The sequence below is a fragment of the Gopherus flavomarginatus genome, chromosome 1 (genome assembly GCF_025201925.1).
Source record: "Gopherus flavomarginatus isolate rGopFla2 chromosome 1, rGopFla2.mat.asm, whole genome shotgun sequence".
Classification (NCBI taxonomy): Eukaryota; Metazoa; Chordata; order Testudines; family Testudinidae; genus Gopherus; species Gopherus flavomarginatus.
In genome coordinates this window covers 336,675,231-336,699,173 of record NC_066617.1, presented here as the reverse complement: position 1 = coordinate 336,699,173, position 23,943 = coordinate 336,675,231, and the positions used below count along the sequence as shown (strand labels likewise).

General features: G+C 41.1%; 3 protein-coding genes across 4 annotated transcripts in view; 2 read left to right on the top strand and 1 right to left on the bottom strand.

Moving 5' to 3' along the window:
- AASDHPPT (aminoadipate-semialdehyde dehydrogenase-phosphopantetheinyl transferase) overlaps positions 1–23,943 on the top strand; it is a 1,013,205-nt gene that overhangs the window by 628,885 nt on the left and 360,377 nt on the right. The gene's annotated exons all lie outside the window — the stretch shown is intronic.
- Positions 1–23,943, top strand: part of LOC127037049 (uncharacterized) — a 199,342-nt gene that overhangs the window by 162,459 nt on the left and 12,940 nt on the right. The window lies entirely within an intron of this gene.
- GUCY1A2 (guanylate cyclase 1 soluble subunit alpha 2) overlaps positions 1–23,943 on the bottom strand; it is a 273,796-nt gene that overhangs the window by 247,039 nt on the left and 2,814 nt on the right. The window contains exons 2-3 of the mRNA XM_050927929.1: positions 7,340–7,401; positions 3,412–3,533 (exon numbers count right to left, since the gene is read on the bottom strand). Of these exons, the coding sequence (XP_050783886.1) occupies positions 3,412–3,533; positions 7,340–7,401 (184 nt within the window). The remainder of the gene's footprint in view (positions 1–3,411; positions 3,534–7,339; positions 7,402–23,943) is intronic.

Below are 23,943 nucleotides of genomic sequence, written 5' to 3'. Positions count from 1 at the left end.
CGCAGGTAAAATAGAATAGGATAGCAGATATTTCATTGGCAGACATCTTTAAGAAAGGGCTTTGTTCCATTACTACAAATGGAAGCCAAAGTTCCAAAGTCTTCTGTTTCAAATTTTGAGTAAAGACTGAAGTCAAAACGATAACCTAGATATAACTGGCCATGCAACCCACGCTGGCAAATATTCACCTCTAGCATAAACAGGCACAATCCCTGGGTTGCATGAAGTATAACAGAGTTCCAGATGGGTAATCTTTATTATAAATGAAATAAAATGAGAGCAGAATTTGGATTAACATTTGTTTAAACACCACTCTAGTCTTCTGTCTCAACAATGTCATAATAAGATCAATTGTACTGATTACACACCTCAGTGCTTATTTCCCATTTGTATAAAGCAGTCTCTCATTATTCCTTATTCATCCAGCAAAATAACTGTCACATATAGAACTGAGAGCTAATTAAGCAGCCTTCATTAACAGTTTGGCTGTTGTGACACAAAGTAAGTCAGAATTAATGCTGATATTCCTTCCTAAATTCATGCCATTGGATGAGAAGGAAGTAAGTGTTTATTAAAAATTACCCTTAATAATTTACTTTAAATTTAAAATGTCTTGTCCTGAACTCAACTTCAAATTTAAAAAAAAATGAAGATTTCCTAATAGTAACTTCCTCCCACCTTATTTAATAAGTGTTTTTTTTTAAATGTACCTTTCACTCAGACCAGCATAGTTCCCTGAAGAAAACAGATATTTAGGCCCCATGATCTGCTCAGTACAGATCCCTGCATCCACTGCAGCACCTGGGCCCACACTATTAGATTTTATTTCATGATCAAGGCCTTAGACATTATTTTAAGAACACACAAACAAGTATTCATAACCATTTTTAAATGCCCCCATAGACTTGATAAACCATAAGAGCTGTTGTTTCATAGTGAAAATAAGTACTGAGTTTTTAGTCTGGCCTCTTACAATATTATGTATGTTTTAAAAGTATTATAATGAGAGATTCCTCTGCATGAGTCATGAAGAGGTGTACAAGGGCTGATTTTGAAAGGGTACGGACTCAACAATAAAAGCAAAAAAAAATCACTTTAAATAATATTGCATTGTACATTCTGTGATGTCATTAATTCTGAAAAATCCCAAAGCACTTTTGGCCCAGTTCTGCAAGGTGTTGAGTGCCTGCTCTCTTCTCATTAACTTCAGCAGGAGTTAAGGGCACTCAGAACCTCTCAACAGGCACTCAGCATCTTGCCTGGTAAGGGTCTTAATGACGAGGAAGCACATCGATCATCAGTAAAACGCAGCCACCTCTTAGGTGGAACATATCAGCTATTTTACAGTGCATACCAACCCTATACAACAGTTTGAGACAGAAAAGGAAGACAAAGGGTTACTCCAACTGCAAGGGGGATTTTAGTTAAGCAGAATGTAATAACCCAAATTGGAATGCAGCTAGAATACCAGAGTTGATACCAGTCCTCTTGCAAAGAGGGTAATGCGATCTTTAATTATCACACAAAGTCAGGACTTCAATTTTATGCTGTCCTTGGGATGAGAAATCTCCAGCCACATAATCTCCTGAAAATGGACCCTGTTCAGGCTTTTGTTCATTACCAAGTGAAAGGGAACCTATTAAGTGCTGAGAGTGCCACCTGTTATGCCCCTTACCCCCATCTCCTGCAGCACCTTGGGATTTCCTTGGAGAACCCTCAGACAGTACTAGCAAAAGTGTTTAGATTATGAGACTTCATAGAAAATATAGCCCCAGGTGCCATAAGTGCAGTACTGAAAATTCAAAAAACATCTAATGCTAGTGAGATGCTTTAAAGAAATAATAATAAATAATAATACTTAGCACTGATAGTATTTTCTGTGCATAGATCTGTAACAGTGCAATCTTTAAATGGTTAAATAATTCATATGCAAATTCACTCCAAGCCAAATTTCAGAGCAAGTTTATCACTGATTTCTATATCCCAAGGATTTATAATGTCAGCTGTGGCACTACCCTGACTAAAAATCAGTAGTAAGTGTTACTTGTAGCAATCATATATCATTTTTAGCACTTTACTTCTTCAAAGTGCTATGTTAAAATTAGTTAATTAATCGGTGGCTTAAGGTGATCTGTAAAAGTTTCTCCAAAACAATAAAAATGAAAAGTTTTATTGAAAACAAAGGGTTAAATGCCTCATTTTAAATTAAAGTTCTTAGTAAAAAGTTCTTTGCTTTTTTTCTTTCTGTGTGGATTTATAGAAGCTTTCACAGACTGAGAATTGATAAAACCTTAGTGATACTCCAGAGAAGAGCAGGAACAAAGGCTATGTCTAGACAGCAATCGATGCATGGGTAGTAGTCAGCAAACCCAAGCTATCTTTAATCTAGCTAGCTCAGGTCCCAGAACAGGGAGACCATGGCAGCGCAAGCCTCAACATAGGCTGTACAAGCCAGCCCAGAACCCAAAGTAATCACTCACAGGGCTGTCCTCTGAGAATAAACCTAACTTGGGCACCTCAACACAAACTGCAATCACACCTCTTAACTGCAGTCTAGACATACCCTAAAGATGTAGCAGAAGAATCTGAGAATATGTAGAGCCAGTTCCCTCTATTTGAACCCATAATCTGAAATTGGACTAATTTATTACATAAACTTCACTTTGAAATCCTGTATACAGCTCTCCAGTGTTACTAAATGAAGAGTTCACATCTGACTTTAGCAACAAGCTATGTTCTCCTTGCAGTTTCAGTTTGGTATGGTAACGCTCTTCATTTCCTGTCCTGTTGTGCAATGCTGCTGTGTTCTCCCAAGTAGCTGTATATGTCAACCAGAGGTAGCTGCACTTCAATGGTGGATGACATCTTCTTTACCTTTATACAAGTTTGTCATATTTGGGATCCTTCAGAATGAAGACAGCAATATAATTTAAGATACTCATGATTCAGCGGGCTTAATTCTGCTAAAACATGGTTTCTCCAGACCTAACCAGTATGGCTAACAGAACCCTTGTGCATCTGCTGTTTTGTAGAAAATGCTTAAACACCTCCTGCCAAATTCTTTTTTTTTTTCCAATTATACCTTGGCAATCCCAAATGAATTTGGGCACCAAACCTTTGAAATTCCAATACTCAGTGACAACAAAGTGGAAGACACAGTAAACACCCAGTGAAAAAGCAAGGTGGATTATTTCACACAAGTAAAATATGCCTGGAAAAAGAGATAACCTTGACACCAACAGCCCAATGAGATGATGCTGACTACAGTCTAAGATGCCCTGGATGGAACAGGAAAGACCTTCATTCATGATTAATGATGGGCCTCTCAAAAAAAAAAAAAAAAGAAAAGAAAACCACCATCAGAAACCCCTCCAACCAAAGCAAATGAATCATATTACAAAAAATAAGTACCGAGTATATTAGCTGTACACTGGAGAATTCCTGAGACATCTTCAGCTTCATCATTGCCAGAGCAGTCTGTATAGGAGCATCTGTTCGATATATTGTGAAAGTTCTTTTCTGCATCCCTGTAACTAGGGAAAAAAATAAACAATTTCTATACATCTGCTTAACTTACGTAACAAATGAGTTGGGAGACTAACAGTTGATTATTAATGTATTTTTGAAAGCACATCTTATTTTGTCTTTAACTTCCTATATCGTAGGGCTTAATCCTTTTCCCATTCAGACCAATGAAAAAACTCATGTTTATTTTAATGAAGCAGAATCAAGCCTGTAATATCTGGCAAAAACATACATATACACACCCACCGACCCATCACTTTATTAATATCAGCAATAGCAGCCAATGTTGGGAACTGGAGCAAACATCTGAAAAGTAATAATAATAGTGATTAATATTGAGCACTTTCTGTAGTGAAAATAAAGGCATGCGGGGGGGACAGGACCAAAGGGCAAAGTAGTGGGCAAATCTCTCTTCCTTTACATGTCATCCTCACTGGGGTGCTGTTCTTAGTAATTATACCTTAAACCAAAAGATTGTTGTAATAAGCCATAAATCCAGTGTCTTCCTTAACACCATATTTTTTAGTGTCTAGCAAAATTATGAATTTAAGCTTCCAGGCTCATCTCTTGAAGGTGCTGTGCAGGTTTCCTTTGAGGACAAGGACTGAGAGGTCAGATATAGAGTGATCATTCTGTGAAAAGTGTTCACCCACGGGTGATATGGTATTTTTATCTTTTATCATTTTTCTGTGTGAGTTCTTCGAGAGTGTAGTGATTGTCTGGGTTCATCCACATACTTGTTATTGGGGCATAAAAATCCTGGTCTTAATAAAGACACTCTACTTATGGCTTATTACAACATCCTGTAATCCACTAACCTCCCTTTTTTGTCCTATAGCTGGAGAGGTGTTAAAGGGCCACTTCACCTCGAATGGTCCCTTAAAATATGTGTTAACTCCTTATGCTAAACAATCTTTTCCACCTTCTATTTAGCTGTGACACTCTTACACTTGAGTATCAGAGGGGTAGCCGTGTTAGTCTGGATCTGTAAAAGCAGCAAAGAGTCCTGTGGCACCTTATAGATTAACAGACATATTGGAGCATGAGCTTTCGTGGGTGAATACCCACTTTGTCGGCATGCATCCGACGAAGTGGGTATTCACCCACGAAAGTTCATGCTCCAATATGTCTGTTAGTCTATAAGGTGCCACAGGACTCTTTGCTGCTCTTACACTTAAAATGCTGCATACTGTAGCACTTCAGTGAAGATGCTACCAACATGGATACAAGGATTTGTCCCATCGGTAGACGTAATCCCCCTCCCCGAGAGGTGGTGGATAGGTCAGTGGAAGAATTCTCTTGTCAATCTAGCATAGTCTACACCGGGGGTTAAGTTGGTTAAACTGCATCACTCCGGGGTGTGGATTTTTACCCCCCTGACGGATGTAGTTATTCCAACCTAATTTCCTGCTGTAGACCAGTCCTTAGTACCTTCCCCAGATCTGAAGAACAACTCTGTGCAACTTGAAAGCTTGTCTCTTTCATCAACAGAAGTTGGTCCCAATTTGGCTCTCTAATATCCTGTGACCAAAATGGCTACAACACAGCAAACCACAAATATCAATCAAGGCACTAAAGAAAAATGAAGGAAGCTAAATAAGTTTATCTTCCATTGCACTAATAAAATTTGGGCACGGATTTTGGGTCTGATCTTACTAAATATTGAGCCCTGCTGGGTGAAGAGAGTGCTCCCTACCTCCCAGCAGGCCCAAAGGCTCTCATCCTCTAGGACAGTATAAACAAGTCACTGTCAGTATGAAATGGTAGTTTGTACAGACTTTGCTAGTGCTTCTTATGTATCCTGTTGTAAACTAGGCAAATATCTAGATGAGTTGATCTGCCTCCTGAAAGATCTCTGTGTACCTCTTGGGGTACACGTACCCCAGGTTGAGAACCATTGCTCTAGGATGCTGAGCACTTCCTGGGAAGTTCTGAGCTCCTTCAACTGCCAATGAAGTCAAAGGGAGATGCCTGACACCTTGCAAGATAAGATCATCAAATTGTTTGACCAAAACCAGAGCGAGTCAGTGCCAGAGGCAGGACTGGCATGAAGGAGTTCCTGGCTCCCAGCCCTATGTCCAAGCTACTAGACTCTCTCTCTCCATCCCCTCTCTCTAGTCTATAGCTCTGATTTTCTATTGCTTGCTTCTTGTAGTCATTCACACTCATGTGCAGAGCTCTGCTATTCTGATTTTGTTAGCAGCTATTATATACAGACGACACCAAGTGCAGAGCAGCAGAGAATCAGAACCCAGGAATTCACTCTGTCGGAGAGCAAGTTTGACTCTTTATGCTCATGTGAATATTGTGTTTTACACTAAAGTGTATCGGGGAGATCCAGCAGCCTCATATATGCAAAACTCCCACTGGTAACAGTGAGAACTGCAGGATCAGGCCTAATATAGGACCCCTAGAAGAGATGCAGATATTGGATGAGGGAGGGGATATAGAGAATTGTGAAAGTGAAGCAAAACATAGTTTAAGTAGCTGGCATAGCACCAGGAGCGACAGGTCTTCAGAGTGTGAGAAGAGCTGCCTTATTTTCATCTCCATTAAAAACAAACAGTTCTGAGTCACTAGCGGCTCATTGTTAAAGCTACATTGTTATTATAAATATGCTGTTCTTAAAGCACCGTAGTTCCCTTCCTCCACCCTTCCCTCCCACCGAGATCTACTACTGTGAGACTTCAAAGCAATCCCTTCAAGTGACCAAAAGAAATTTTTTTTTTGCCAGAAGGCTTTCCCCCACCTACCCATATCTGCTCCATAATAGATGTCATAACTACCAGCAAAGAGATATACTAGATCCCCGCAGCAATGGCAGTCTCTCTATTCCGGGGTGCATGCTAGACGTGCCAGCATTACAAATGCTACGTAGCACGATAGAGAGCCGTGTGAATTTTGACAACATGTACAAGAACAATTCCCTCCAGCGTACAAAGTTTCAGAATCATGGCATGAATTTTAAATATACCTTTGACCCAACCTGAGTAATAGAAGAAAGAGTTGCAGACACTATTCTATGTTTGGCAGAGTTGTTTAATTGATACATTCTTGCAGGCATCATATTCTGTTTCATTAGGAATGGTATCTGTGACAACAACCATCCTTGGGTAGGTAGGGGATAGACAGAAAACAAAAGAGTAGCAATAATTGCTGGAATGATTAATATTATTTTGTCATAGTTACCCTGTCCTCCCTCCCCTTGCCTGTTTGTTTGATTCAGCCAGCTGTCAGAACTTCTTTTTTAGGCTCATATCTGGCAAATGCCTATGCAAGTGAGTAACTCCATGTGACTATTCATGTACTTAAAGCTACTCACATGTGTAACTGTTTGCAGGATCTAGGCCTTAGACTGTAAGCTTTTTACAATATGCCTCTCCAGCACCCAGCACAATGGGATCATGGTCTGACTGAAACATAAACATTAGCAATAATTAATCTGTTACGTCATTTTGGCTGACTGTGTCAAGAGCACATTCTGAAAAATCTTATAATTTAACAAAAAGGCTCCCCAACACTGACATAAGTTCTACAACTGCTCTTCCATGGGCTCAGTCCCACTCCCATTGACTTGAATGAAAGGAGGATTGGGCTGTAGTTATTTAACTGCAGCAGGAGAGATGAAGAACAACACAAAAAGAATCGATAATATTTATCATTACTGAAGAACATTCCTAAGTATCTGTGAGCAAATTCAGAAAAGTTGGTTACCTAAGCCAAAGACTTTTAAAGGCAGAAAGATATGGATTTAATAGCTATCACTTCTCTTTTATTCACCCTTCTAATCGCTACTGTGGTCTGTTTTACTTACCCAATAACTTGATGCTCATAATACCGCAGTGTCCTTTGGAGAGTCTGCCGTATGGTCTGAGGCTATAAAACAACAACAAAAACAAAACAACCATTATCAGCAAATCAGCAGCACAATGTCTGAATAGGTGACTACTGATTTATCCTTTAATGTATTATTTGTTTTTCCCATTCTACACATTTTCATCTTACACCTGCCATGTTTCTAGCAGTGATGGCTAGGTACTATCCCAGAAGTACTACTAAGCTGTTCTTATATTGCAAATACATCAGTATTTCATGGCTCTTTTATTTATACTTTATTTCACTATTTAAACAGCAATGAATATTACGACCTGGCACAACTGTAACTGTCTGTAAGGCAACAGAAACACAACTATGTAGACAAAGGAGGCCCTTGCTTTATTATTAGTTTTCACAGAATATCACCTGTCAATAATCTCATCATTTTAAAATAAACTTTAAAAACTATTCAATAACGTGTGATGGGGCAAGGCCAGATGGCTACAGTAAAGTACTGAGAAACAGGTATGTTAGCCCCAGGCTAAACAAATCCCTAGGACCCTGGTAACCAAATGGCAGTTGCTCCAGGTTAATCAAGGCACCTGGGGCCAATTAAGATCTTTCTAGAAGGCAGTAGAGATAGCTACTTTAATTAGGACACCTGCAGCCAATCAAGGCAGGTTAATCAGGGCACCTGGGTTTAAAAAGGAGCTCACTCCAGTCAGGCAGAGAGGAGCCAGAGGAGAAGGAGTGTGTGTGAGGAGCTGGGAGCAAGAATGCAAGGAGCTGAGAGTGAGAGAGTGTACTGCTGGAGGACAAGCGTTATCAGACATCAGGAGGAAGGTCCTGTGGTGAGGATAAAGAAGGTGTTTGGAGGAGGCCATGGGGAAGTAGCCCAGGGAGTTGTAGCTGTCATGCAGCTGGTACAGGAGGCACTATAGACAGCTGCGATCCATAGGGCCCTGGGCTGGAACCCGGAGTAGAGGGTGGGCCCGGGTTCCCCCCAAACCTCCCAACTCCTGATCAGACACAGGAGGAGCTGACCCAGACTGTGGGTTCCACAAGAGGGGAAGATCACTGAGGTGCACAAATCCGCCAATAAGCGCAGGACCCACTAAGGCAGAGGAGGAACTTTGTCACACATGTTATTACATCAAGACATAATGAACCAGCTTTTTCTTGTGACAATATTATATGCTCAATTTTCATCAGCAGGGAAGGGAATTGGCCTTTCCAAATCTACTTGAGACATGGTAGTAGAAACTCTCACAGAAAAATTTGTTTTAACAGAATAAATAAATCTATTAAGGCCCAGTTCTCTGACATGTTGTGAACCTTCAAATCTCTGGAGTCAATAGGAGTTCAGGGTACTCACCACCTGCAAAATCAAGCCCTTAAAGGGCAAATTGTGAGGCGTTTCAGGCATTTTTGTGCTATATATTTAAGAAGGGCTCCCCATACGGTCTCTTATTATGAAGTGCTCTCAACTACAGACAAGCGCTTCTTGGTATTGCCCAAATAAGTCATGAGAGCACTTTATCTTCCCAGAAAGAGATGAGCATTTATCAAATACATTATTAAGCAATTATATTTTAAGGTTCCCACCTGTCCACCTTCTCCTGTCAATTTAGCAGAGCCCACGTTCAGTGTTCCCAATTCTGATACACAAGATTCCCTGTTGTCTCAGTGTCACGCAGGATCACAGGATAACCAAAGGCAGACAGGGTCAGAATCGCAGAAACTTGACCCTTAGGGAAATTTGAGACCAGTGTTTCCCTGCTTTTTTGGAACAATTTCCAGCTGCCTCTGAGAGCAGTGGTGGAAATGCTTTTTACTTACTTTACAGCGCTGCAACTTTCGCGCCCAGGGGTGTGGAAAAAACACCACCCTGAGCGCTGCAAGATACAGCACTGTAAAGCCTCAGTGCAAACAGTGCCGCAGCGCTGGGAGCGCGGCTTTGCAAGCTAATCCCCACGAGGAGGTGGAGTATGTGCAGCACTAGGAGAGCTCTCTCCCAGCGCTGGCGCTGCGACCGCACTCATTTCAAAGCGCTCCCACGACAGTGCTTTGAAGTGCAAGTGTAGCCATACCCTTAGATGTGTTTCACTCCAGAAGCAAGGGCAGCCTTGCAGCCCCATATTTTGTTGGCCCTATACAAATTCAGCAACTCTGGAGCTAGCCTCCAGTGGGTTTGGAGAGGAAGGCAGCTCCCTGCCTTTGAATAAACAACAAAATAAATAAAAAGGAAAAAACTGTAATATAATCCTCTCCCCCCACCAGCTCTTTGGGGCCCACAGAATATAAGTGCAGCCCACACAATTTGCAGAAGAGCTTTAAAAAAAAACAACCCAGCAAACAAAAGAATTTGTCTGCTTCTGAGCTTCAATCTGCAGAAATGCATGTACTTGTAAAATAAAGTGGGAAAACAGAATTCAACCTTCTAAAGAGGTAATTACCTGATGTAGAATAAAAACATCTCCTCTCAGCAGGAGTTAAATTTACTCTCACAGAAAACATTCAAATGCGCTCTTGCAAAACCTACAGACGCGCCATACAAATGAGACAATCACACTTGCAAGAACCAGTCTCCTCCCATTTGGCATGGCAGGTGTCGAAGTCCTAAGGGCCCGATGCAGCTGAAATGTACTTTGCCAGCTGCTACCACAAGGAAAATTCAGCAGGTTTCCTCTGCCCTGCAGCCACACAGACTAATCCCTGGCAGGGTGAGCGGTATGTTTTCCTACTCCAGCAGCCATGATGCAGAAATGGATACCAAAAAAAGGCCCAAACAGTTGCCCTCTCTACACTCCAGCTCCCCTAACCTTCTCCACACACTCCCATGCCAGCTGCTCCCACTGTGATACACACACTCTACAAACTTGTCCCCTCCTCCCCTGAATCTACTCTGGAGCAAGGTGGGAACGCAGCCTGACAGCAGCTTCCACTTGTTAAACTGCAGTTCTGCTTTCCTGAACTAGTCCAGAGGTGTGGGAGGCAGCATGCTGGGAAGGCTGGGCTGCAGGAGCAGAGAGCAAGCAGCAGAGCTCCTGGCTCTGCTTTCTCACATTAAAAGGTTGCATACCTCAGACTCTTAGCTCCACCCCAATGGAATGTCTGTGGTCCTCCCCTTCCTGAGGGATAAAAACCACACTCCTCACCTAGACTGACATCAAGATTTGGCCCTACAAGCAGACTCCCAATCCTACGCTCTGTTCAGCAGTGCACACTGCATGGTTTCCTGTAGGGTCTAACCCTGCAAGAACGTTCTGCACGTTTTAACCATCATCACTGTAGGCCAAATTATGTGTATAAATTATTGACAGCATGTTACAACAACGCTCAAGCCACTTATCAGCAAATCTTAGGGATGGAAAAGATCTGGATATAGGATTATGATATTGTTTGTAAACATAGCCTTATATAATGTGTTCATCTTTCATATGAATGGTAAAGCTCAAGGGCCAAATTCCCACTTCATTCAGTCAGTCAGATTGCAACTGAAAATTGTAACCAGTTTATATTTGTGCAAGGATAGCTGAGGGTAGAACATGAACCTGATGATTTATTGTTCAGATAGTAACTATATAGTACACAAAATGCAAAGTCACATTTACAAAGAAGAAGGTAAAAATATTTCAGGTAAAGTTTTTCTACATTCACTAGAAATATCTGTTGGTTTGTGCTAGAGATCTACAAACTACTCAAAGAATAAAAATCTGTTAGTGTTATTCACCCCTATATTTATGAAAATTTCCATGGTTTTAAACCTTGAAATGGCCATTAAAATCAATAGAGTCACACAGTTAAATCTCCAAATTCTGAAAATGTTTAAATGAACTGGACATTTTATATTTAAACTGAAGTCATCAGGAAAAACACAATTAGTTTTCTGAAGTGGTAATAAAAAAGAAATTAACGAAAGAAGTACAAGTTAATTTAACAAAACAATCCAACATAAATTATCTTCTAAATTAATCCCATGTGTAAAACTGTAATCCTCACATAAGCATGTGCACGCACATACACACATCAAAGCAAGCATTCAAAATATATGAAATAAAACAGATAAATAAAAAGAATATATATGGATCTATGTGAGATATATTTCGTGTACAAACAAGAAATGACCACTATTGACTTGAACGCTTCTGAATTACCATTTAAATACAAATCCCCCCCTTCCCCCCTGTAGTCTCAGTTGGATAATGACTGCTAACACCATTATGAAGTAGGTAAGTATTGTGAGAATTAATTAAACTAACAAATGCTAAGTATCATATTATTATTCACTTCCGGATTTATTTATTACACCATGTTGCTATGCTCTATTTAAAAGCTGCTGTTTCACTTCAGAAGTAGCTGCATTTCACTTCTGGGCAATGTGATTCTAAAATGGATCTGACTGTGCCCACCCACACAAGAGTAAGCAATGGAAGGAGAGTGGGTAAGGAACACCCCTCATTGTGCCCATGTGCAAAAAGCCATCCACAATGACAGCTTCAGTGCTAGTGTCACCCGTTTTATATTTTCCAAAGGGGACAGGGAGTGAGTGAGTCTCCTCAACCTTTTGCACTTACCAGCAGAACTGGCTGGACATAGAATATACTGCACCATCTCCAAGAAGCACAATCCATCTGAGCTCTGTGGAGCTCCAGAAAGCATTGCATCTGTCTAAGATAAAGTGCCGCTTGTAACTATCTATGGGGCAATGCACCTCTTCTCTGCCCCAATACAAGTCTTTCCTTTAAAGGCACAATAGAACCACATATTAGAGAAGTGCTGAAGCTCATTGGCATCCTTTGAAATGGAAGACTCTACATACATATAAAATAGTTAATAATGTCCCTAAGGCCTGGGCTACACCAGGGAGGGGGCTCAAACTAAGATAAGCAACTTCAGCTATGGTCGAAGTATCTTAGTTCAACTTACCTGGCCGTCCTCACAGCGGTGAGTCGACTGCCGCAGCTCCCCTGTCAACTATGCTTCCTCATCCTGCTGAGGTGGAGTACGGGCACCAGTTTGGGGATCGATTTATCGCATCCAGACGAGACGTGATAAGTCAATCCCCGACACATCAAACACTACCCAGATATGGGGTAATCTGCCCCCCACAGTAGGTCTCACCCTAATCTAGATAGTTGGAGATTTTCTCAAGCCCAGAAGCACGCAATCTAACATTCCTTTCAAAGCTTTTGTTGGCATTAACTATTATAATTTTGAATATTCTTGTTATCCATATCATAGAATCATAGAAAATTAGGGTTGGAAGAGATCTCAGGAGGTCATCTGGTCCAACCCCCTGAATATGTCCTAGTTCTTTTTGAATCTTGTAGTTCTTAGTCGCAACTTCCTGTGGCAATGATTTCCACAGTTTAATCACATGTTGTGTGGAAAATATTTTCTTTTATCAGTTTTGAATTTGCTACTTTTTATTTCATTTAACATCCCCCTGTTCTTGTGTTATAAGGCACAGAGAACAGAAGCTCACAATCCACCTAATTGAGATCATTCACTATTTTATATACTTTTATCATGTCTCTTCTTATTCTTCTTTTTTCTGACATAAACAACCCTCAACTTTTCAATCTCTCTTTATAGGAGAGTTTTTCCAGGCTTTATCATCTTTGATGAACCTCTCTGAACCCCCTCTAGTTTTGCAATATCCTTTTTTGAAATGGAGCAATCAGTACTGTACAGTATTCCAGAGGAGGCCACATCCAGGACTGGATTAATCTATCACTGGGCCTTAGGCAAATATACACTTCTGGGCCTCTATCTGGTTGGAGAAGGATGCAGTTTCTTTACACAGTGCTCTTCTCTCTCCTTGTCTCTGTTAGGAGTGGTAAAGTGAGTCTCAGCTGTGCATGAGGTCTGTTTCTGTCTACTCATCCACTGGTGTGAATTTGCCCACAAACTGAAAGAATTTAATTAACTTGACTGAGTGGCATTGCGACCTGGTGCATGGAGTCACAATGTTGCTCACTAAGTGAGTGAAGTTCTCTCAACTTGCATGCAAATCCACAACAGTAAAACACGTAATTAAATTCATAAATTTCACCCCACTCACCAAATTTGGGCCCTAGGCATGTACCTGGTTTGCCTAGGTGTGTGTTAATCCAATCCTGTACATATCATGGATTTACATCAGGGTAGTCAACAGGCAGATTGCGGGCCAAAGCCAGACCACCATATGCTTTTGAATAGACTCCAAAATCTTTTTATTTACTTATCATTGGGGTTTTTTTTCATTATTTTCTCTGGAGTCTGGACCTTGACTATAACTTGACCAAGAAACATGGACCTTGGCAAAAAATAATTGACTACCTCTGATTTACATAAAGTCATTATAACATTCTCCGTAGCACTCACCATCCCATTTCTCATGCATCCTAAGATCACACACTAACACTAGGAAGGAAGTAGACCCGATAGAGTAAGGAGTTCTAGAGGATGGTAACAGATGAGGGGAGCTGCCTTCTGCCCAGAGAATCTTAGCAGTGCTCCAGAACAGGGCCAGCCTTAAGGAAAATGGTGCCCTGGGCAAGCTTGCTTTTGTGCCTTTTAAGTACTGCTCCCTGAGCAGCGGGTGGTGACTCAGGAGGCAAACCAGCAGATAGGGGCGGGGGTGGCGCTGCAGATGTCATGCTGCTGGGAGGATAAAGACGAGATTAATGTGATAGCTTGACTCCTGCTCCGCAGCCCCTTTATCCCCTCACCCCGTCTCCTAGGTGGGCATGGCCCTTCTGCAACCTCTTTATCACAGTGCGCACACATACCCTGACCATGGCGCCCTGGCCAGTCGCCCACCCATAAGGCCAGCCCTGCTCCAGGGAGTGTTTCCTGACCCTCTAAAGTCCTTAATAATTTCTCCTTGTAGAAACTAAGTGGTTTCTAGCTTAGCCTCTGAAGCGCTTCAGCACTTCCACTGTCATGCACTTAAAACTTAAGCCCTTAAAAATGTAAGTGCATGAAAGTTAAGCATTGAAGAGAATAATTGGCTCAGCTAGAAACCACTTTGCTTCTATGACAATTTTTTTTTAAAAGAATTCATTCAAGTCAGAGGGTCCCCCTAGACTTCTGTACCCTGAGGTGTGGCAAAGCTGCCTCCTATACAAATCAGCTCTGCACATTGCAAAGCCAAGCCATCAGAGAGCTTGGCCAGTGTAGTGATTCACTGTTTAAAGTTTTACGAGCTTTAAACTTTTAGTGCTGAATCACTCAATTGGCTGATATTTACATAAACTGACAGCTTTGCTGCTGGTGATCTGACTTTAATGAGAAATGCTTCTTTTTTATTTCAGGTTTCAAAATAAATTTTATTCAAAACTTTATTCAAATGTCTGTGCACAAGAGATTATAGATTTGTAAATGAGTGTGGGTTGGTTTGGCAACTGGTCTCTTTATGAGTGAAAAGTGGTTGAAAAGTCATTCTGACTTCTGGTCATTTCTATTGTATTTATCCTGTAGTTTTGAAGCTTCCTAAAATCATTCTTTTCATACCAGTAGCTTGTTCCTATTAAAAGCTGCAAGACTGAGGCAAACTAGTAATGAGGCCTCTCCTTGCAACCTTCAATTCTAAGCACTTAACCACATTCCAGAACCAAGGGCGGCTCTAGCTTTTTTGCTGCCCCAAGCATCGCAGGCAGGCTGCCTTTGGCGGCTTGCCTGCAGGAAGTCCACCGGTCCTGCGGCTTTGGCGTACCCGCCTCTGAACTGCCACCAAATCCACGGGACTGACACCCTTACAGGGACCAGCAGAGCACTGCCCACGGCTTGCCGCCCCAGGCACACGCTTGGAGCGCTGGTGCCTGGAGCCGCTGCTCTCCAGAACTACCAAGGAGTTGGGAGAAAAGCTGGGTGAATCACTGAATCTAGAGGGCCTGAAGAGATCAAAGATGTGCAGGCACTTTTAGCAGCTGGTTGCACCACAATGGCCTAATAAAAGGGGAATCCTTCTCCTGTGGATACGATAAAGTTGAGTGGAGCAGAGCTCCCTTCCTACACATCCTCACACCAGGAGGAGAATGAACAGAGGACACAGGGAGCCAAGGAAAGGACATAGATGTGGGGCTGGAACCCAGTATTGCCAGTCTCAAACATCTGAAAATCATCAGTCAGCCCCCCACCCCCCCCAAATGAAAAATCATGAGGTTTTTGTGGGGGGGTTTAAAGTAAATAAAATACATCTGTGTATGTGTGTGTGTTTTAATATTTGCCTTCTGCTTCCTGAGCCCTTAGGTTGCAATCAGTTCACATTTCCAAGCTTTTCTCTGCAACCACAGAGGCCAGAAACTCTCTTTTAAAAAAGGTATGCCAAAATTCTCATGCAATCTCTTTATTCTAGCAGCGGGGACTCTAGGGAAAACACCCATCATAGAAGACCTACAATAAAAAAGCCCAGAAGAGCATTCAGTTGGGGAATCAAGCAGTAGAGTTAGCAATGTGGAACCAGCACAGCCTGCAGTCTGGTCCCAATAAGGAGTGTAAGGTTCTTGGGAGGCTACGGGCAAGAACGAGGCCCACACACACTGTGAATTATTGGCTTTAATGAAGGTAAAGTGACACACCCGCAACGGGGACTCCTGGCATTGCTGTCACGGAGGCGGGGAACCCAGCGCACCGAAGCTCGGCCTGGTATGGAGTCCAAAGGCGGGACCGGGATCATGCAGTTATATATACAAAACACAAACACAGCTCATACATAAGCAAATAGGGGCTTTCCACAGGAGGTGTATGCCCTTTGGCTAAAAGCCATGCAAACTGGTTCTAACCAGTTCAAAGCAGGTTATAACTGGCATGCCGTGTCCTACAGTGACCGGCCGCCGAGAAAGCAGAACTACCCTAGCTAGGCCATAACACAGTCTTCCGCGGTTCCCTACAAGGAGGCTGGCTGGAGGGCCAGGATAGGGGAATTTACAGGCAGGGCTGGCGCTACCATTTAGGCAACCTAGGCAATGGCCTAGGGTGCCAGAATTTTTGGGGGGCGCTATTTTGCCAGGGGGGTGGCACGTGGGTCCGGTGGACCTACCGCAGTCATGCCAGCGGACAGTCCGCTGTTGGAAAGGCTCCGGTGGAGCTGCCGCAGTCATTTCGGCAGACGGTGCGCTGGTCTAAAGGCTCCGGCGGACCTACCACAGTCATGCCTGCGGCAGGTCCACCGGAGCCTTTAGACCAGCGGACCGCCCGCCGGCATCACTGCGGCAGCTCCACTGGAGCCTTTCCAGCAGCGGACCGTCCGCCGGCATGACTGTGGTAGGTCCACCAGACCCGCGGGGGGTGGCGAAATGGCCATCCGCCTAGGGCGTCAGAAACCCTGGCGCCACTCCTGTTTACAGGGAGGTAAAATAAGCATCATGCAGAGAGTCAGTAGCAGAGCCAGGATTAGCACTCAGAGGTAGCTGATATCTACGCCATTCTCATTCTTTCAGCCCACACTGTCCCGTTGTGCACTCTATGCGCGCACACACACACACACACACAGAGTAAAGAAAAACTATATTTATTTAATATGTAACAAAATCTTTGGAATGCACAAATACTTTACCTTGGCTCTAATAGTGTGAGCTCTTTGAAAAAAAATATGGAAAAAATAAATATTAATTTGCATGCATACAGCTGCCTTTCAACTAGAAGAACCACAGGCCTTCAGAATGGAAATTGCCTACTATATCATCTAGTCTAACCTCACAATGAAGGATAAATATCCCAGGGTGCTGTATATTATAATACATGCAGGGAGGAATCCCTTTACCCCTCTTTGAATTTCAGCCACATATGGGTTGGAAAAAGAGATTCTCTTCTGTGCCACGGAAGGAACACATTCTCCAAGTGAAGATATAATACATAATCTATTTGTAATTCTAACTGTTCATCTTTTAAAGTAACAGGTTAGAAATTAAGGGATTTAGTGTCCATTCCCCTTCCCCCACATCCTATGACTTTCTTATATTAAGAACATAATGTATACCAAAATTTTCAGACTGGAAATGATTTTAGTTTTATATGCTATGCTACAGAGTAACTTATGCCTTTGAGGGCTACAGATAAACTACACCTCATTTTTTTTCCTTAACTGTGAAAGTTAGTTTTGTAGTTTGCAAGCAGATACCTGTAGAAAGAATTTTAACCATTATTAACGAGAATGACTTATTTTATTCAAAGCACAGTTTAACAGCACTTACAATTAAGACTGGGGTGGGGGGTTTATTCTCTGCAAACATTGTAAGATCCACAAAGACCTTATTGACATTGTGAAGTAAGATAGCTCTGTTCTCAAGCAACCACACTGGAAAACAACATAGGCCTCAACTATGAGGGAATTTGCCCTACTTTAGTTACAGCTATTGTGGCATATCTCAAGTGTAGACAGGCAAGACTGCTATACATTTATGCATAAGCTCAAACTTGATGACCATAATGGTCCCTTCTATTTTATAATCTGTGATCTTCTGCAGTGCAACTTGACATTGAGAAGAGCTGAACCAGTGCAAACCATTTATTGCAGTTTTACCTGTCTACACTAGGGGACTGCACTGGTGCAGCTATCCTGGTGTTTGCTCACCCATGGCTGAAATCCCCTGTACAGGCAAGGCCTTATTTTTGTCTGAATCCTCAAACTGAGTCACAGCACTCTGGAGATGAGAATCTGTCCTCCCCCTATTCTCTGCTTCAAGAGACAGATTTTTTTCAGAGGTTACAAAATATTCAGGATTTCAGTCTGAATATATGAAAACTTTAGGAGGATAATCAGGCTTATCCCAAAATTTCATGAAACTGTATTTTTTATCCCAAGCAGAAAGTCATGGGACATTCTTCTTGCTTGTGCACCATACAGTAGCTATTAATATAACTGGTCTAAGGATTATGTTTGCAATATTGGAACCAAAGGTTCAAATTGCTGCAAGGGTAATCAAATCCTTTACTCCTCAGAGGCAGATAATGAGTTTTATACAGTGGATGAAGATTCTTTGCATGAGATGTTAAACCCCCAAGATTTTCCCATGGTGATTTTCATATTAGTAAGGGTGTGCCAGGCTGTTTTAAGTTAATACTTCCATTGCTGCACAACATACTGTGAGCTGGTTGTCTGCCTGGATACTGGCCTTCCACCCCAGAAATGACAGTATGTAAAAAGTGATTTTGGATCTTTTAAATTAAAAGGTACTATATAAAAAGGTATGATATTATTAAGTTTAAGAAAATTAACCATTAGCCTGCCACAATCACTTACTTCTTCAAAACAGTGTGTACTCCTGACTTTAAGTGTTCTAACTGGAAGTGACACCAGTGATCTCCCTGAGTTTTATTGACAGTTATAAGACTTTTTCCTTTAAACAATTATCCCTAATAGATAGCTGCTTCTGCTGCAGAGGTCAACCAAACCCGCCACATGATGCCCGAGTCAAGTAGACAAGTTGGTAGCAATTGTGACAAAAACATTGTTTGAATTTACGTATTATTTAAGACATGTACATTCTCCATCCAGTGAGTCAGGCAGAAATCTCTTCTCAGCAACTATGAAATTTGATCCATAATGATATTCTGATGGGTTAATATTGAATCACTATGATCTACAGTACGGGGTGTAACAAATGTGTAAATGTGCTAATTTTTCCTTCTAGTGGCTACAGCCTGCTATTGTTACTATCTACAGAAATAATTCCTTTAGGTCACGTGGAGAGCTTTGTGCTTTGCTCCTGCAAATCTAGGTTAAAATCCAGCTAACAACTCAAGATCATTGAGGAATAAACAAAGAAGATACATTTTACATTTATTCTTCATCTAATTTTTAGTGATTTTGTGACTCATAAATAAGAGTTTATATACTAATTTAAAGGAGAGTCTTTGCTGCATATTGTTGGAAATGGGGATTGTATAGAAAAAGACAATTCTGAAATCAGGTTATTTAATAGTAAATCTAGAGCTGGATTCAAAGCTTACTGAAGACAATGGGAAAAAATGCCTCCTGAATTCAGTGGGCTTTGGATCAGGCCATTAAACAAAGGAAGAGATCTTAATTTTTTAAATGTTTATCAGGTTTGATTGCAAATCCATGTACAGTATATATGTCAGGAAGGAAATATGTTACCTAAGCCATTCAGACACCAAAAGCAAACAGAAATTTTAGAAGATTTAGTTTTATGTAACGCTATGATTTTCTTTCCAAAAATGTCAGTTAAATGCTTGAGGGCATAGCCTCCTATAGATGCATGTCTAATTTCCAATGAACTAATAGGAGTTACTCTACACACCTGTAGGGAAGCGAGTCTATGTCCCTTAGGTGGGCATACTGTATTTTACTTGCAAATCAGTGACAAATTATTTTCTTCTTATTTTAATTCTAATTCTATTTTCAGCCTACACTGGCTCTATTATCAGTCAAGATAAAACTGGAACAAATGTGAAAACTGCTGCAAATGTGAAAAGTGTCCTGTGGAATAATAAATTGTATTTTCTATACTATAAAACCCTTATCTGACAGAACAAAAGTACCACTGCCCTTTATCAGAGCCCTTTAAAGGCAGAAAACTCTATGCTGAAAGTGAAGAACATAGATTATCATTTCTAGTTATAATTAATCATAATTTATGTCATCACCCAATGTCAAAATTAATCTTTTAAAATGAGGCATAGCAATAAATATGGCAGCATAATAGGAATAGAATTTAAATTTGAGAGAGATTTACATGTGATTATGCCAGTTTCATGGAGGATAGGGCCATCACTGGCTATTAGCCACGATTGTCATGGATGCAATGCCATGCTCTGGGTGTCCCTTAGCCTCTGCCTGCCAGAAGCTGGGAGTAGATGACAGGGGATAGATTACTCAATGATTATCCAGTTCTGTTCATTCCCTTTGAAGCACTTGGTACTGGCCACTGTCAGAAGACAAGATACTGGGCTAGATGGACCACTAGTCTGACCCAGTATGGCCGTTCGTACATTCGGTTAATTTCTCACAAACTAGGTCCTGTTGGAAAAGTGTGCAAATCAACTTATGTGCTGGATTTTAGGAATTTTTTGCCAACTTAGAAAATACGGACCAGTCCAATGAGAAAGGCTCCTACTGATTTCAAGGACAGTTGAATCAGGCCCTGAATGAATTTCTTCCTTTTCCAAACCTTTTTTCAAATTTCTGGACACTTAAAGAACCACCTCACTGATTTCAGTTCAAATGGATAACTATAAAGGGAGTGGGTCTCTTCTGTCCATGAACGTGACACTTCGGTGCATAACCCCCATTAGAGTTAACAAAAGTTGCCTACAGCTTTGCAGGGACATGGATGAGGGTTGCAAGAGAGCAGAGCTAAGACAGGTCAAGGGCTGATGAACATGCTGCCTTGTTAGGAATCATTCAGTGATATGTAATATGTCGAAGGGAGCAGACTCTGCAGAGTGAATGGCCAGCAAACACTGTGCCCAGGGCTTGTTATGTCGAGCAGCTGAGTGTGGTTCCCAGTAAACATTCTTTCACACTCAACTTCTCAACACAACTGCAGTGCCTGCTTCTTTCAGCTGTGTCTGTGGCTGGGTGTCATAACAGCCTCTATTATCACGTTCCCTATGGTCAGCTCTTCTGTACACTTGTAAAGCAGTACTCCAGGGTGGCAACAGGAGTATCTTGAAATGATAACAGTGTTCCATGTGCACACTGTTAGCTTGGGCAGGTTAGGCCTGACCACTTCTCTCTCATGCCACCTGGATGTTCTGCCCCCTCTGCATACTCCACTTTCCCCTCTGCTCACAAGCTCTCAGATCAGGGAGGATATAGAGATCTGCTCACGTTGCTTAGCACTGCGTACTTTTCTCCAAACTATGCAGGAACTTCTCTGTGCAAGTGGGGCCCAATATTCCTCTCAATTACTTCAATTAAAAGAATTGGGCCCATGATAAGCTAACTCTGAACACTTGGTTTTCAGAGCACCATACTTTTCAACAGCGTGCACCAATACATGGCACAAGGACATCTTTAGGACCTTAAGCCACAAGGGACCTACTTTCATTTACATCAAAGTCACTTTACACCACTCTGGCAGGGTATAGGATCCTTAAAGAAGGAGTAAATTACATTTACAGTCACTTCAAGGCCCCTTTATATGAAAAAAAGCAGCATAAAGTGGCTGTAGGATGAATGAGAATCATGCCCCTAAATGTTTTCTAATACCCTGATCCAGACAGAATCCTCAAAAGGGAACATTTTAAACAGGTATTTTAGAGGCGAGCTCAATCAGGTGATCTGAAAGTGCAAGAAACTGTTTCTTTTCAGTTCTTTGGAAGAAAAACTCCAGAATTAGACACTGAAAATACTGTAAGTTTAAAAAATAAATCTTTCCACCATCTGCGGAAAGTGATATTTATGCAATGGCAGCCTTCAACTAGACAGCCACATCTGACAGATTACAAGTGATACAAAAATCAGTAGCCAATTTTCTGCATATCTTAGCACAAAATAGCTCATGTAGTTCATGAATGCATTTCTTTCCAGTTGCATTCCGTTTTCCTTTGGCAATTAAGTACTTTTCTACTCACCCTGTCTAACAAGAGTTGGCAAGAGCCAAAAACTGCTTTGTTTCGGACGGGCATAATAGTTTGTTATGCTTTCATCTTGTCTTTTATTCTAGTGCTCTTCATATCACAGCTTTTTCACTCCAAGCTACAATAGATTCTCTCTCTTCCACCCTGGATGCTCTCTCTCATTCAGCACCTTTGCCCCTTGGATGCTCCTTCTCTGTCTGCTCCTCTGCCCCTTGGATGTTCCCTTGCACTCAGCTCTCATGCTCAATTCTTGCCTTCACAGATCAATTCTTTGTAGCCTCTGCTACCTCCTGATTGAAACAACATCACAACAGATATCCCTCTGCATGCCACAGCATTACACACAAATATTATTTTTCTCCATCAGTGAAAACTACAAAATAGATACTACTCTGCGTCTGAACCCTTGCCATCTTGGCACTAACATGTTGAGCATAACACTATGGCTAAATGCAAACATTGAAAGATCTGTGGTGCCTTTCAACTTTGAAAGCATTTAATATAGGGGAGGAAAGTGCTGCGGAATTCACTCTGGAAATGAAGACACCCAGTTGTTCCCCAATATATGTGATCCTTCAGATTTAACTGCTTGAATTAAATTGACATTGCCCTCCTCTAACGTTTTATATCAGTGTAACTCAATTAACTTCCGTATAAATACTCCTGATTTACATCAGTGTATGAGAGAAGAAAACTGGGTGCACAGTATTAAACATGAGTGACTAAATGGACTGTAAGACTGGTACTCTGCTGAACACAGCACTACATCTGTAGTTGTGCTGTTGTGTTATCACTGAAAAGACTTTCAACAAAAAAAATAAATTAAAATCAGAATATCTTGGACCAATCATTTCTAGAAGAGATTGGGCCTGATTCTCCTGTCACTTACATTGCATTTGTGCCAGTGTGACTTTATTAACTTTGTGGAGTTACTCCTGATTTCCACAGTGTAACTGAAATCAGAATCAGGCACCATATATCTGGTACTAACAAGCTTGGATAAAATTAAGAAAGGGAAATTTTAGGTAAAAAAAATCCAGCAGTAAGAGCTATTGGACTATCTCCTATGGAAACCAGTGGAAGACGGATTGCTTAGGACATTAAAACTAGATTGGACACAACCTACACAATCATGAATGAATAAACCTGTAATGGCAGAAAGGCGGACAAAATTATTTAACAGGTTTTCCCCAACTCTAGATTCTATGATTCTGTGTTTACTCTTCAAACTAATGCTATGATTAACTAAAATTAAACTGCAAAACAGTAGCTGTCTTTTACAGTATCCCACTACAGAAGGTAACAGTCGAAGCTGTGAAAACACAAATGCTGAAGTTATCAGCAATAGTAATACTAGATCTAAAAATACTATACTGAGCTACCTTAGAATATTTTAAATATTGGGTAAAACTTGCTCTAGTTATACCACCTGCATTACTATTATATTAAATAATCTAATTATTTTATAATAATGCAGGATAGGCCACTTGGGATGTCCTCTATTAATTTCAGCATTACAGGATCAGATTCCCTCCCGGGAGCGAAAAATCAATGTAAGAGAAAACTCCACACTGAAACTGCAAAACTGTTAACTATGTAATCCACTAAACTTTCCTTGTTAAACAACTGGTCTACTTCCATCTACCCAATCCAAGTCAAAATGAACAAAAAGGAGTACTGTACATCACAAGCAAAGCAACTCAGTGCCTCAGTAACAGAATATTAGACAGGTAGATAATTTCCAATGCTGCATAACAGAATACAAGAACACTTAGTGATTGCCACATTATTCAGCAGATATTATCTGATTATAGATGAACATACTAGTTGTTAAAACTAGAAATTGATACCTTAATACGTTAGAGTCATTTATGTCTCTAAGAACCAAATATTCAACTGCAGATGGAAATGTTCTGATCCTCATATATATGATTATGGAGCTCAACATACACATCTTATATGGGAGAAAAAATATTTTACATATAACAACTTAACGCTGGAAACGTTTGTGTCACTAATTTTACAGTCTTCCAAACCAACAGAATCTTATATAGCAGGTTCTATCCA